This window comes from Bos taurus, chromosome 4, assembly GCF_002263795.3.
Source record: "Bos taurus isolate L1 Dominette 01449 registration number 42190680 breed Hereford chromosome 4, ARS-UCD2.0, whole genome shotgun sequence".
Taxonomy (NCBI): domain Eukaryota; kingdom Metazoa; phylum Chordata; class Mammalia; order Artiodactyla; family Bovidae; genus Bos; species Bos taurus.
Window position 1 is genome coordinate 44353662 of NC_037331.1, and position 15403 is coordinate 44369064.

At 41.9% G+C, this 15403-nt stretch overlaps 2 protein-coding genes across 6 annotated transcripts in view; one reads left to right on the forward strand and one right to left on the reverse strand.

Moving 5' to 3' along the window:
• Positions 1 to 10111, reverse strand: part of FBXL13 (F-box and leucine rich repeat protein 13) — a 217002-nt gene extending 206891 nt beyond the window's left edge. The window contains exon 1 of the mRNA XM_005205376.5: positions 9693 to 10111. Coding sequence (XP_005205433.2) covers positions 9693 to 9767 — 75 coding nt within the window. The 5' untranslated portion in view covers positions 9768 to 10111. The remainder of the gene's footprint in view (positions 1 to 9692) is intronic.
• ARMC10 (armadillo repeat containing 10) overlaps positions 9874 to 15403 on the forward strand; it is a 123694-nt gene continuing 118164 nt past the window's right edge. For 4 of the 5 annotated variants that reach the window (XM_024990384.2, XM_015468863.3, XM_005205332.5 and 1 more), the window contains exon 1: positions 10129 to 10379. In XM_024990384.2, the coding sequence (XP_024846152.1) occupies positions 10241 to 10379 (139 nt within the window). In that variant the 5' untranslated portion in view covers positions 10129 to 10240. Of the gene's footprint in view, positions 10380 to 15403 lie in introns of all 5 variants that reach the window. The other variant, NM_001191332.3, reaches the window with a different exon arrangement.

A 15403-nucleotide genomic window follows, 5' to 3' on the forward strand; every position in this document is an offset into this window, starting at 1 on the left:
CCCAAATGTAATCCAGATGAAAGCAGAGTTGCTCTTGGATGTTTCTGGATGGGTATAAATGGAAAAAGCAAAGCTCTTTTTTAACCTCTATAGCACACCCTACAGGAATTCTTAGAACTAGGATTCTGCTAAAAAACAACAACAACAAAAAAAACCTTTGGAAATCGATCAGCGTGCGATCAGCCACACACAGGCCTGCCTGAAGCCTGAGTGAGAGGGTTTTATGAAAGTGCCATTGTAAACTGGAACAGAGGCTAGCCCATCTAGGGAAGAGGGTATCCAGGAGACCCCAGCTAGCCAGAGGAAAAGGATTCTCATCCCAAGGAGACCAGACAAAGGCCTGCGACCTGCCCAGCCTTCCTGACTTCCTGACTTCCTTGGATGAAAAGCCAGCACTTCCTATCAATTAGTGTTTTTATGCTTCCTATGCTTTCTCTGTATGTTTTTCTGATTCTCCACCAATAAAATTCATTTGATAATAGTACGGGAAGCAAAAAAAAGGAAGCACATTTTCCTACACATAAGCCTGTTTTCATTATTATGTTTTAATATAGGAACCCTTTCTGATTATAAAAATAGTATATATTAGATGTAATTTGGAAAATTAAAAAATACAGAAAATAAAAATCAACCATCATCCTGACAACCAGAAATAACCTCTAATAAAAATTTTAATTTTAGTCTTTCCTTAATACATACATTTTTTACAAAATTAAAATTAGGATCATAATATATATAATTTATTTATCTTTTTTAAAAATTCATGGCTAGTTAGTATATTGTGAACATTTTCCATGCCACCAAAAATTCTTCAAGACATCATATATTGAGATTGGTTGATAATCTATTGCACAGGAAAGGTACCATAAATGTTACAAAATTTCAAAATGAGTGGACATTTGTTTCTTTTTCCCATTATTAAAAATTATATGATATACATATTAATTTTCACAGCAAATGATAATGTACATATCTTCACTCTATTTCCCTAGAAATAGAATATAGAATCAAAATGTGTATTTTGAAGCTCTAAATACATTTCTCAAAATTGCTTTTCTAAGATTATCAGTTTGTACTTTCATTAGTAGCCAGTGGAAGTGTCCATTTCACCTTGCCAACTCTGAGAATCAGAACATTTTTAGTTTTGATTTGAGGAAAAGACTTCGTTTTATCTATATTTCATTTTTGTCCATGAGGTAGTTTTCTTACATTTCCCAACTGCTATAGACTGAATCATGTCACCGAAAAATTCATATATTGAAACTCTAATCCTCAATGTAATGGTATTTGGAGACTGGGCCTTTGGGAGATAATAAGGTTTAGATGAGGTCATGAGGATAGGATCCTCACAATGGGATTAGCACCCTCATATAAAGAGACACCAGAGAAATCTGCTCTTTCTCTGCCCAGCGAGGACATGGTGAGAAGGCAGCCATCTGCAAGCTAGGAGGGGAACCATCACCAGAACTCAGCCATGTTGGCACCATGATCATAGACTTTCAGTCTTCAGAACTGAGAAAACAATTTTTTGTTATTTAAGCCGCCCAGTGTATGCCATTTTATTTTAGCAGACCAAGACAACTAAGAGACTAGCCAGCCATGATTTTCTATACATTTGATATGTCCTTCATTTAGATAGGGATGCAAGATACAATAGTAACCAAAGAATCTCAAAGGGACGGTAAAATTCAGAAAGGTAGCAGGACCACTTTTTGAATCCTTACTCATACCCCCAGAAGTCTCGCCTGGAGTCTTTCTCAGCTAAGTGTTTGAAGGCTTTTGTGGTTTAAGACAAGCCATGGCAACATTTAGTCCATGACTTATTCTCTGTTTTAGTCCATTTGGAATCTTAGAGCACTAGAGACTGGATGACTAATAAGCAACAGAAACATATTTCTCTCAGTTCTAGAGACTGGGAAATCCAGGATCAAAGTGCAGGAAGATTCTGTGTCTGGTGAGCAGCACTTCATAGATGGCCATCTTCTGACAGTGTCCTCATGTGATGGAAGGATCAATAGAACTCTCTGGAGTCTTCATTATAAGGACTCATACTCCATCCATAAGGGCTCCACCCTCATGATCTAATCACCTCCCAAAGGCCACACATCCTAATACCATCACATTGGAGACTGGGTTTTAACATATGAATTTTGGGGAGAAACATTCAGTCTACAGAATGTTCATATCACTTTGTTCATTTCCACAATAAACACTAATCATTATGATTCCTGAAGATTTGAAAATAGTTATATATTTGCTTTGGTGCATGTGAGAACAACTGTCCCATCTGTGACACATTGCAGGTGACCAACCTGACTAGACAGCCACTTCACCCTCCCTGTGCAGACTCTTGCTAAAGTTCCAGAAACTAGGTGCCGGTGAAAACAACAACCTTCTCAGAGACACAATGATCATTTCTGGGTCAAAGGTAATTTTCTCTGACTTATTAAATATGTTAATACATTTTCAACTTGCACTGTCTAATGTGACAGCTATTAATTTCATGTTGCTATTGAGTCAGACACAACTGAGCGACTGAACAATTGAGCACTTCATATGTGGCTTGTCCAAACTGACATGTGCTGCAAGTGTAAAGTACACACTCAGTTTTGAAGACAATATGATTTTATAGTGAGTCAATATGAGTCCATATTGAAATGATTATGTTCTGGATAGATTGGTTTGTAGAGAATCTAATGTCACCTATTTCTTTCTACTTCTTTAATGTGTCTGTAGGACACCAAAATGGATAAATGCACAGAGGACTAAGGAGAAACTTTGAGCTAGAGACAGCTTCAGAGTCATAGCTGCAAGTGGTTGAAGCTGTTGAGGTGTTTTCTACCAGCACCGGAATAGATGCCCAGCAAATGTTTGCTGATGAAAAATGGTCTAATGTACCCTTCTTAGCTGACCACTCTTGCCATTTCATCCAAGAAAAAAAAAAAAGATCCTAATCTGTTGTTTTAAAAAAAAAAAAAGGAACCTGACTAACTTGAATTGAACATAAAATCCAGCAGTCTTTAAGCTGGTGTGCAAATCTCTGCTGCTGCTGCTAAGTCGCTTCAGTCGTGTCCGACTCTGGGCAACCCCATAGATGGCAGCCCACCAGGCTCTCCCGTCCCTGGGATTCTCCAGGCAAGAACACTGGAGTGGGTTGCCATTTCCTTCTCCAAAGCCCACAAAGGCTTTCCGAAGGGTGTGTGAGAGTGAATAGTATAAAAGACTCCCCAATCTCCAGAGCCTCGCCTTCTCCATATATTCTTTCCTGAACTTAATTTGCCTCAGGACACATTTTGTGGTTTTCTTTTCCCATTCTTCCCTTTCACAATAGCTTTCTCCTAGTCTAGAAAGTTAGGGCCTGTCTCTCATTCATCTGGAATCTTACTACAAAGAAAACCGAGTCAGAGAAATTTAGAAACTTGCTCAGACTTACACAATTAGTAATTGGCAAAACCAAGAGTCAAACCTAGGCAATCTCATAATAAAATATTAATGAAATTCCCTTGCACTGCTTCAGCTATAAATGTCAACTAAACATGGAGTTTATCGGGTCCTACACTAGAAATTCTAAAGGTAGATACTGCTTTTCATTCAGTCGTTCAGTCGTGTCCGACTCTTTGCGACCCTATGAACCGCAGCACACCAGGCCTCCCTGTCCATCACCAGCTTCCGGAGTCCAGCCAAACCCATGTTCATTGAGTCAGTGATGCCATCCAACCATCTCATCCTCTTTTGTCCCCTTCTCTTCCTGCCCTTAATCTTTCCCAGCATCAGGGTCTTTTCAAATGAGTCAGCTCTCCACATTAGGTGGCCAAAGTATTTAATCCAGTGATTTACTGATGTCACGAGAGACCTGATTTCTTTCCATTTTCCCACTCTACTTCCCTTTACCCTAAAACCATCTTCCCATGTGGACGCAAGAGAATTGGCAATGGCTCCCAGGGCTACATGCTTCCCCACAAACATCCAGAGATGCTATATCTCTGTCCCAGCATTCCAACCAGCAACCTGATCTAAACTGGTTTAGATCACATCTTGCCCTCCCCCATGATCCTTGCTGCTGCTGCTAAGTCGCTTCAGTTGTGTCTGACTCTGTGCAACCCCATAGACAGAAGCCCACCAGGCTCCCCCATCCCTGGGATTCTCCAGGCAAGAACACTGGAGTGGGTTGCTATTTCCTTCTCCAACGCAGGAAAGTGAAAAGTGAAAGTGAAGTCGCTCAGTCATGCCCAACTCGTAGCAACCCCACGGACCGCAGCCCACCAGGCTCCTCCGTCCACGGGATTTTCCAGGCAAGAGTACTGGAGTGGGGTGCCATTGCCTTCTCCGATCCTTGCTACCATCCGCCATAGACATAAACATTATGACCAGGGGAGCTTGAATGTGCTGGTTGCCATAAGTCAATCAGGGTCCAACCCCAGACATAAGGATAAGCAGCTTCCCTGAAGCACCCAGGCTATGTGGGGAAGAGGTAGTTATGGAATAAGAATGTAAGAAATATTAGCAAGAGGGAAGTAGATGTTGTGTAGGCAACTTGTTAATGTCCAGTATACATCTGCACCTGAGGAACATAGAAAAGAAAGGAGAAGGAATATTTACAGAAGGGTTGAGACCCACTTGCTGGATGATAGTAAACTACATCTTTGTTCAGATAATGCTTTGAGATCCAACTTGATCCCAGATTATTCTTGTATGAATAAGCTGGGTGTATCTGATTGTATTTCCCAACATGGCCATTACAATATCTCCCATCCCATGAGCTCTTTTTGGATTGTGACTTTGATACACTTCCCATTAAGAAGTGGGGTCTATGTTCCCTCCTCTTGAATCAAGGTAAAAATAATGCTATGTTGACTTCCAAGCCTAGGCCATAAATGATGATATAACGTCTACTTAGTTCTCTCTGGGGACACTTGCTCTTAGAACTGAGTCTCCATACTGTGAGGAAGTCCAAGCAGCCCATGGAGAGGCACATGGAGGAACCAAGCCTCCCGGTTCACAGACCTAACCTAACTTCCAGCCAACCTCTGGCACCAAGTTGCCAGGTATGTGAATGAACCATCTTAAAAGTGGATCTTTAACACTCTGCTGATCCACCCTAGATGGTATCGCATGGAGCAGGGACAAGCTTTCCCTAAAAATCCTTGCAAGAATTTCAGATTTTTAAGCAAACTAAATGCTTCATGTTCTTTTATGCCATGAAGTTTTGTGGTTGTGTTACATAGCAATGAATAACTGATACAGAAAACAAACAATACATGACTGTATAGCCAGATCAAGCTTGTCATTCCATCCATCCCTAGCTACATACATTAAGATAGAAAACACGCAGCCATGACTATCTTTTAACATTTTATTATGGAAAATTTCAAACACATATAAACAATGAACCCCTATGTGCCTATCACCCAGTTTCAACAGTTGTCACCATTCTGTGGTTTGTGTGATTCTTAGGGTTAAATCAACATAACATTATTTTCATCTAGATTATGTTTCCCCATTTTCCACCTGTTCTCTACTATAATATTTTAGGTAAAATCTACATGAATTCAAATGCACAAATCCTAATTGTATAATTCTGACAATGGATATACTTAAATCTCAGTCATTTTCGAACTCCCCAGAAAGTTCCTTTGTGTAGCCTGCCAGTTAAGCCTTTTGTATCAGTCAGGATCCAATTAGGAGACAGAAATCACACCAGTAATTTGAATAAAGAACATTTATCCTATTTTAATAACTAAATTTAATAAATAATTTAATTCAAGGTTGTTCATGATTTTAAATTAATAATAATTAACATGTTGAAGAAAACAGGAAATGATAGACAAAAAGGATGAAAAGAGGCAGGATTTTAATTGGAATGTATAAAAGAAATCAAATAGACATTCTAGAACTGAAAAATACACTATCTGAAATTAAGAACTCATTTGATGTACTTAATAGTAGATTAGACTCAGCATAAAACAGAATCTGTAAACTTGAAGACAATCAATGAAAACTATCCACACTTAAGCACAGAGGGAAAAGAGAATGGGGAAAAAACAGAAAAGAACAAAAGAGGCATAGGACCAAGCTAAAAAAAAGAAAAAGCTAACATATTTATGATGGGAGTCCCAGAAGGAGAAAAGAGAATTAGGTAGAAGCAAAATTTGAAAATGATCAAGAATTCTCTAAAACAGATGAAAAGTATAAATCAACTGATTAAGTAAGGCCAGTGAATCAAGCAGGATTAAAAGAAAAAAGATCAGCCTCTATTCAAAAGTTGGCAGGGAAATGATATCCTAAGGAGACAGCCAGGTTTTATTCAGAACAGGTAGGTGGAGTGCAGTTCAGTTCTGTTCAGTTGCTTAGTCGTGTCCGACTCTTTGCGACCCCATGAATCACAGCACGCCAGGCCTCCCTGTCCATCACCAACTCCCAGAGTTCACTCAGACTCACGTCCATCGAGTCAGTGATGCCATCCAGCCATCTCATCCTCTGTCGTCCCCTTCTCCTCCTGCCCCCAATCCCTCCCAGCATCAGAGTCTTTTCCAATGAGTCAACTCTTCACATGAGGTGGCCAAAGTATTGGAGTTTCAGCTTCAGCATCAGCCCTTCCAATGAACACTCAGGACTGATCTCCTCTAGGATGGACTGGTTGGACCTCCTTGCAGTCCAAGGGACTCTCAAGAGTCTTCTCCAACACTACAGTTCAAAAGCATCAATTCTTTGGTGCTCAGCTTTCTTCACAGTCCAACTCTCACATCCATACATGACCACAGGAAAAACCATAGCCTTGACTAGACAGACCTTTGTTGGCAAAGTAATATCTCTGCTTTTCAATATGCTATCTAGGTTGGTCATAACTTTCCTTCCAAGGAGTAAGCATCTTTTAATTTCATGGCTGCAATCACCATCTGCAGGTGGAGTTCAGAAGAGGTTAAATATACATGGAAATTTGTGATGAAAAATGATGTATTCCAAAACTTGCAGAAGATGGGTTTTAGAAGAGTGCTAGGCATGGAAAACTGGATCAGTTGAATAGATACAAAGAAAGCAGGTAACCAGGTTAAGGTGGGTATGTGTCGCTCTCTTGCACGTGCTAGTAATATGGTAGCAGAGGTAAAGGACTCCTCAGAATAATACTGTCTTAGGCAGTAGGGAGCACTTCTAAGGGCTTCCTTTCTCTGGGGGCAAAGCAAGGTGGTAGACTGATATGGAAGAGGTGCTTTCATCCAGAGGAGGAACCAGGGGTGCCTCCAGCAGCTGGTCAGTTTTATGGCAAGTGGAGAGGAAGGCGAGGAGAGGTTACAACTTCGCTGATCCTCAACTCAAGTCCACTTGTGCTACCTGTTCCATGGCCAACTTGGACATAGCTATGACTCGGAATGGCTTCATACTGAATCATAAATGCAGTCAGCTCTCTGTATCTGCAGGTTCTTCATTCATGGAATCAATCAAATGTGGGTCCAAAATGACTGGGGAAAAATTCCATTGTTTCAAAAAGCAAAACTTTAATTTTCTATGTGCAGGCAATTATTTACATGGCATTTATATTGGATTAGGTACTATAAGTGATCTAGAGATGATTTATTTAGAGGTGATTTATACAGTAAGATGGATGTAGGTTGTATATAAATACTGTGCACAGATTTTAGTGTCCATAGGGGTCCTAGAACCAAAGCTGAGGCTACTGAGGGATGACTGTATTACGTCCTTTGAAGAGGCTCCGTCTTCCTCCCCACCTCTGGGTGTGAGGATAGTTTCACCCCTCCAGGCCTACTTGCATTGCTGATAGTACAAAAATGGTTTCAAAAAGGAAAAATCGATGATCCTCAGATTTTTCAGGTTCTCCCCATGGAAACTAAAATTCATTTTCTTTATAAAAGTTTGAAATTGTACACTATGAAGTCATGTGTTAATATATCTAACCAAGAAAAAGTTTTAATAGGAAAAAAAAGATGCTTCTGAGAGATAATTGTGCACATTCCACTTTCTGGCCCCCACCTCCTACTTTTCCAGCTCCGTCACTCAAATACTCCCTCTACCCTTTTTCATTCACCTCTTACAAACTTCCACTTTCTACCCACATATCAGTATTATGTCTTGTTCTCATATCCAACCCAGTCCTTAGAGTCCTAGGCCCATCACTTTACGCACTCTCAAAAGCTTAGCTCCCTCCCCACTGCCCTTCCATTATGTATGTGTGGCAAACTCCTATCTTGGATGAAATCAACTCTTACTTTTATACTTAGGTCTGATTTACTGAGTGCTGCTTGAGAAAATCATGCAACTGGGAAGATAAGTAGCAAGCTTTCTACACATTTTCAAATATAATTGTATAGAGGTAAAACATGAATGAAACTCATGAGAAAAAAAATTAAAACCATACAGATGTATATATGGAGTAAAAGATTAGGGTTCTCCCCTAAAGCTATCCCCCAAAATATTTGCTGTTAATAGTTTGCCATATATTCTATGCATGTATTATTGTCTTATTTATATATATATATACACACACATATAAAAACACACTTATATACATATACACATATGCATACAAATATGAAGTCAGGTAGCTAGATTTTAGTAGACACTTTGTTAGGCAATTTGCATTTTTGTCTTAAGGTATCCCATTCCCTTATTTATACTTATTTACTATGTTCACTATGTGACAATGTTACAATGAATATACGCGGACATCCGTTCTGGTTACATGTGCAAGTATGTCTCTAAAGTGGATCCTCAGAAGTGGAAATGCTTGGTTAACGGATATTCATATTTAACATTTTAATAAATATTTGAAAATTACCATCCCACAGGGAGTGGGCTGTACTGAATTGCCCTCCCACTTGCGTAGGAGAGTTACTCCCCCAGCTGGGCTCTCAACACTGCCTCACCCTCCTTCTCTTTCCTTCCCTGGACTTCTAACTCTCCCTCCTTGTCTGAATAACTACTCAAAACCCCTTCTACAACTGCCATCCCCTCCCAAACATCCTCATTCTTGACAAACATTTCACCTCATATTTGTAGAGAAAATGGAAGTCACCAGAAGATAATTTTATTGGCTTCCTAACCCGGAGCCTACAAAGCCTATCCACCCCTTGTCCCCCTTCCTTCCTGTTACAAGGTGGGTGGGGAAGGACAGTCTTTCCTCCCATTTAAGTCTTGGTTGTGGGGATCTTCCTTTCACACAAAGGGCTGACTACCTTCTATCTAAAGATCTCAGTTTCCACTCCTCAGCTAACCTCAATCTATTTTCTGCCTTCATCACTCCATTGAAAACCCACACTTACCTTGGGCCAAATCCACTACAACTTTTCAAGTCTTTATCTTAGGTGACACTATTGCCCACTTTCTCCTGTTTTTCCTCTTCTATCTCCAAGGCATTTCATTCTCACTCCTCTAGTCCTTAGTTCCTCTTGTCCAAACCTGAAAAGTTGGCGTTTGGGGTTTCTGTCCGGAGGCCTTTCCCCCTTTCTCCCTGGGAGATGTCATTCATTCCCCTCCTTTCAGCCACCATCACCCCTCTGTCTTCAACTCTCTGATCTGTATGTTCAGCCCAGACCGCCGTCCTGTCCAAAACTGACTTCTCTTCCCTTTTCGCTCCTCTTAACCTCCACTTCCTCTCTTCCCCAAACTCCAGTCCCTCCTCTGGGAATTCTCTGCCAATTCTTCCCTCTTCTAACTCCGCCGCCGCGTGGCTCCAGTACCTCGCAGACCTGAGGAATGTAGTTCTCCCTGAAGTATTTCCTCAGCCTGGGGCTGGCCCGGCGCAGCGAGGCCATGACCTGAGGCCCTACTGAAATCCAGCGCAGCTAGAGCCACTCCTAAGCTAGGGGCTAGCGCGTCCCGGCGTTGCCACGGCAACCGCGCGGCGTGGAAGGAGGGGCTAGGCATTGCGTTGCCTCGCGCCCGCAGTGGCCTGCCCGGAAGAGAGGCGGGCCTCGGGCCGGGGCCGGGGCCCGCCTCCGGGCGTCCGGGGCGGCCCCGGCTGTGCTCTTGGGGCGTGCAGTGGTTGCCGCGCTTCACCCAGTCTAGCTCGCCGCCAGCCGTGTCCCGCCCATTCTCCAGGAAGCCGCCAGGAAGCGTACGGGCTGAGTGGACTCTTTCACTTTTCAGCAGGGCGGTTTCTGAGAGGCGGAGTTCAGTCCCCCATTTCCTTTCTCCCGCGGCGTAATCCCGGGCGGCGGCGCCTGGACCCGCTTGCTTCGGACACTCCCGCGCCGGGCCCAGCGCTGTGCGCGGCCCCAGAGGTAGCATGGGCGGCGCCCGGGACGTGGGCTGGGTGGCGGCGGGCCTGGTCCTCGCGGCCGGCGCCTGCTACTGCTTCTACAAGCTGACGCGGGGCCGGAGACGAGGCGGCCGCCAGCTTCGACTGCGTCCCTCGCGGTCCGCAGGTAAGGCCACGGGGTCCCTGGCAGGTGGCGGGGACTGGGACTGGGCCTTTCCCTGGATGAGGGGTTGAAAAAGCTCGCCGTCATTGTGTAGGATCCTTTAATGCGTTTGCTTGGAAGCTCTTGGCTTCCTTGCTGCTGCTGTTGCTAAGTCGCTTCAGTCGTCTCCGACTGTGCGACCCCACAGACGGCAGCCCATCAGGCTCCGCTGTCCCTGGGATTCTCCAGGCAAGAATACTGGAGTGGGTTGCCATTTCCTTCTCCAATGCATGCATGCACATTAAGGCGCTTCAGTCGTGCCCGACTCTGTGCGACCCCATGGACAGTAGCCCACCAGGCTCCTCTGTCTACGGAGTTCTCCAGGCAAGAGTACTGGAGTGGGTTGCCATTTCCTTCTCTATGGCTTCCCTGTGCTTGGAGTAAATAAGAAGCCCAGCCAGGGAGGGAGGCTGGTGAGAAGAGAGAGGTCGGGAAGCCCAGGTGTAAAGGGCGGATCTTCCTCTTAATTGGATGAGTGTAGGGTTCGATTCCCTACCTTCATTTCTATTTTTCAAAATACCAGGATGAAAAATTGCTGTATCTTTCTTGCCCAAGTCTGGTGGCACAGCGGAGGATTAAGTTTCCCAGAAGTGTATTGATTGCTTTTCGCGTTAAATATTGCTCCTGACCTTTTTGTTACCAGAGGGTTTCTCCTGAGCGTGCGTCGGGTGTTGCCCGGCCTTCTGCATGCGGTTAGCCTGGAAGAAGGGACACCTGAGGGGCAGCTCTGAGAGGAGGTACTTTGAAGTCACCGTGGTCTATGTATAAGCAAAGTTTGCGAGACAAGAGATACAGATATAGCTGTGTATATCAAATTAGAACGCTTGTCTGCATTCAGGACAACCCTCCTGGCGGACAAGAGCATGATCAAGTTTGGGTCCAAAAGTTGATTGGTCAAGATTCTAACAATTTGCTGATGATCTGAGGGGATATTTCAGGTCATGGGAATTGTTACAGAAATTATTAAAAAATAAAATCTGCCAACCAAGAAATTCCTCTCTACAAATGTGGGAAAGAACTAAATAGCTTTATTATCAAATAAGCATTTAACCAGATTGCTACACGCATCACGAGCAGTCTGCTAGTGGGATTGCAAAGACTGAATTCTCACCCCTTTAAGTATCTACGCAGGTGCAGCCTATTTCATATTATGTACATACCCTCATGAATAACAGTAATTTGTCCTTTAAGAGGACTTACCTGAACCATTTGCTACACATGGTTCATTCTGAATTCACTGGTGGTTGAGATAGTGTTTGTGTTAGCTAATTACTTTTATATAGAGGAAAAAATAAGACTTCTCAGTGTCTTTCTAACCATGTAGTCACAACATAGAACTAAGTACCAAGCTCAGACTCAAACAGAAAAGGAGATGGGGACTTCCTTGATTTTTACACTTCAAACAGATAACATCAAAGCCACTGAGAAAGACTTTTTTAGGTTGTAAACCAGCAAGAGGGTTGGCTTTTTAAAAGATGTACATTCATATCAAAGGGACAAAGAATTTACAGTTAGAAGTTTGCTCAAGGAAATCTTTGCAAAAAAGAGAGTAAGAAAAAGGTTCCTTTCCCTTCTGGCACACGGGGAAAAGAATCAGTTTTTAAAAAGATTTGTACTTATTCTTGCTGCCAAAGCTTAATTTGTTGTTTTTGTGTCAGAGATATTTCTGTATAAGTATTTAGTCAGGTGACCTGAACCCAGATACCTACTCACTTATACTTACTGAGAAAGATGAAACTGACAAAGTCTTACTACCCCAAATCACCATTACCATGGTCAGACAGCTTACAAAATAAGTTGTTCACAGTCCCTTCCTGAAGCTATACTTTTTTTTTCTTTGAAGAAGATTTAAGAAATACCCATTTTGTCAGCATCATCCTTATGTTTTGGATGGTGATCTTTTTTTTTTAATTGAAATAAACATTGTATTAGTGTTAGATAAATACCAAAATGACTTGAAATTTGTATGAATTGCAAAATGATCTCCATAAGTTTAGTTGACATCCATCATCACAAATTTTCTTCTAATGAGAGCTTTTAAGATTTATTCTCTTAGCAACTTTCAAGTATACAACACAGTATTATTAACTGTAGTCACCAAGCTGTTTATTACTGAAAGTACTTATTGCCCTTATAACTGGAAGTCTGTACCCTTTGACCAAAATCTTCCCATTTCCTTCAGCCCTCAGCCCCTGGCAACCACCATGACACTCTCTGTTTCTATGAGTTAAGAAGATTTTTTTTTATATTCCACATCAAAGTGAGATCATTCTGTTCTTGTCTTTCATTTGTTTGACTTATTTCACTGGACATCATGCCCTCAGGGTCCATCCATGTTGTCACAATGGCAGGCTTTCCATCTTTCTTTGGGCTGAATCACATGCCATTCTATGTATGTGCGAGTGTGTGTGTGTGACTGTGTTACCATGTTTTATATATGTATTCATCCATCAGTTGACACATAGGTTGTCTCCCTGTCTTGACTGTTGTAAATAAAGCTATAGTGAACATTGGGGTGCAGATACCTTTTCAAGGTAGAGGTTTTGTGGAATCATGAAGTGGAATTGCTAGATCATGTGATAGTTCTAGTTTTAATTTTTTGAGGAACCTCCATATTTTCCATAGGGGTTGTGCTTTCCCACCAGCAGTGCACAAGCACTCTCTTGCCTTTCCATCCTCATCAGCATGTGTTTTGTCCTTTGAGGAAAGCCGTTCTGACAGGTATGAGGCGATAGGTAACTGTGGTTTTGGTTTGCATTTCCCTGAAGATTAGTGATGTTGAACCCCTTTAAATGTACTTCTTGGTCATTTGAATTCTTTCAAAAAAGATCCATTCAGAGCCTCTGCCCATTTTGTAATCAGATTGCTTCCTTTTGTTTTTTCTTACTGAGTTGCATGAGGGTTTTAAGTCTATTTTAGGTATTAACCAAATATCAGATACATGATTTGCATATATTTTCTCTGATTTCATAGATTGCCTTTTCATTTTGTTAATGGCTTCCTTTGCTGTACAGAAGATTTTTTAATGTAATTCTACTTGTTTATTTTCCTTTTGTTCCTTCTGTTGTTGTTGTTTAGTTGCTAAGTCATGTCTGACTCTTTTGTGACCCCATGGACTATAGGCCACCAGGCTCCTCTGTCCATGAGATTTCCCAGACAAGAATGGAGTAGGTTGTTACTTCCTTCAGGGGATCTTCCCAACCCAGGGATCAAAACTGCTTTTCCTGCATCAACAGGCAGATTCTTTACCAATGAGCCACCAGGGAAGCCCTTTGTTGCTTCTATTTTTGGTCAAATCCAAAAAATCGTGTTAAGACCAATGTTAAGAAGCTTACCATCTATGTTTTTTTTAGGAGTTTTAAGTTTTCATGTCTTGTATTCAAGGCTTTGATCCATTATGAGTTAATTTTGTGTATTGTGTAAGATAATGGTCCAGTTTGATTGTTTTGCACATAACTGTCTAGTTTGCCAAGCACCATTTATTGAAGAGACTGTTCTTGCTCCAGGTATATTCCTGGCTCCTTTATCATAAATTAATTGATCATATACATGAGGGTTTATTTCTGGGCTCTCTGTTCTAGTCTATTGATCTTTGTGTCTCTCTCCCCCGCCCCAGTACCATACTGTTTTGAGTACTACAACTTCCTGGTATATTTTGAATTCAGGAAGCATGGTGTTTCCAGTTTTCATCTTAACATTACTTTGACTATTTGCGATCTTTTTTTAGTTCCATAAAGATTTGGAATTGTTTCTGGAAAATGGCATTGGAATTTTGATAGCTATTGCTTCCTTGGTGGCTCAGATGGTAAAGTATCATTCTGCAGTGCAGGAGACCTGGATTAGATTCCTGGGTCAGGAAGATCCCCTGGAGAAGGAAATGGCAACCCACTCTAGTATTCTTGCTTGGAGAATTCTATGGACAGAGGAGCCTGGTGGGCTACAGTCCATGGGGTTGCAAAGAGTGGGACGTGACTGAGCAACTAACACACTTTGGGTACTATGGACGTTTTAGCAATACTAAATCTTCCTACCCCTGAGCATAAGTATCTTTGCATTTATTTGTATCGTCTTCCATTTTTTCCATCAGTGTCTTATAGTTTTCAGTGTGCAAGTGTGTCACCTCCTTGATTAAATTTATTCCTGGATATTTTATTCTTTTTGATGCAATTACAAATGGGATTGTTTTCTTAATTTCTCTTTTTTATCATTTGTTTTTGTGCAGCTGATTTTTTTTTCAATTTTTATTCATCTGTTAGTTTATTTGTGGCTGTGCTTGGTCTTCCTTGCTCTGTGCAGGCTTTCTCTAGTGTGAGCAGGGGCTGCTCTCTAGTCGCAGTGCACAGGCTTCTCCTTGCGGCTGCTTCTCTTGTTGCAGAGCACAGGCTCTAAGAGTCTGTGGGCTTCAGTAGTTGCGGTGCACGGGCTTAGTTGCTGTGTGGCGTGTGGAACCCTCCAGGACCAAGGATCAAGCCCATGTCCCCTGCATTGGCAGGCGGACTCTCAACCACTGGACCACCAGGAAAGTCCACAACTGATTTTTTTTTTTTTAATATTGAACTTGTATCTTGCAACTTTGCTGAATCCATTTATTGGTTCTAACAGTTTTTTTAGTGGAGTCTTCAGAGTTTTCTCTGTATGTCATCTGTAAATAGAGTTTTACTTCTTGCTTTCTGATTTGGATGCCTTTTATTTATTTTTCTTGTTGAGTTGCTCTGACTAGGACTTCCAGTACTATGCTGAATAGAAGTGATGAGAGTGGGCATACTTGTCTCATTTCTCAGAAAGCTTTCAGTTTTTCACTGCTGAGTATGATGTTAGCTGTGGGCTTTTCATATATGACCTTATGTTGAGGTACATTCCCTCTATGGGGCTTCTTGGTGGCTCAGTGGCAAAGAATCTGCTTGCCAATGCAGGAGAGAGTGGGTTTGATCCCTTAGTAGGGAAGATCCCCAGGAGAAGGAAATGACAACCCACTCCGGTATTCTTGC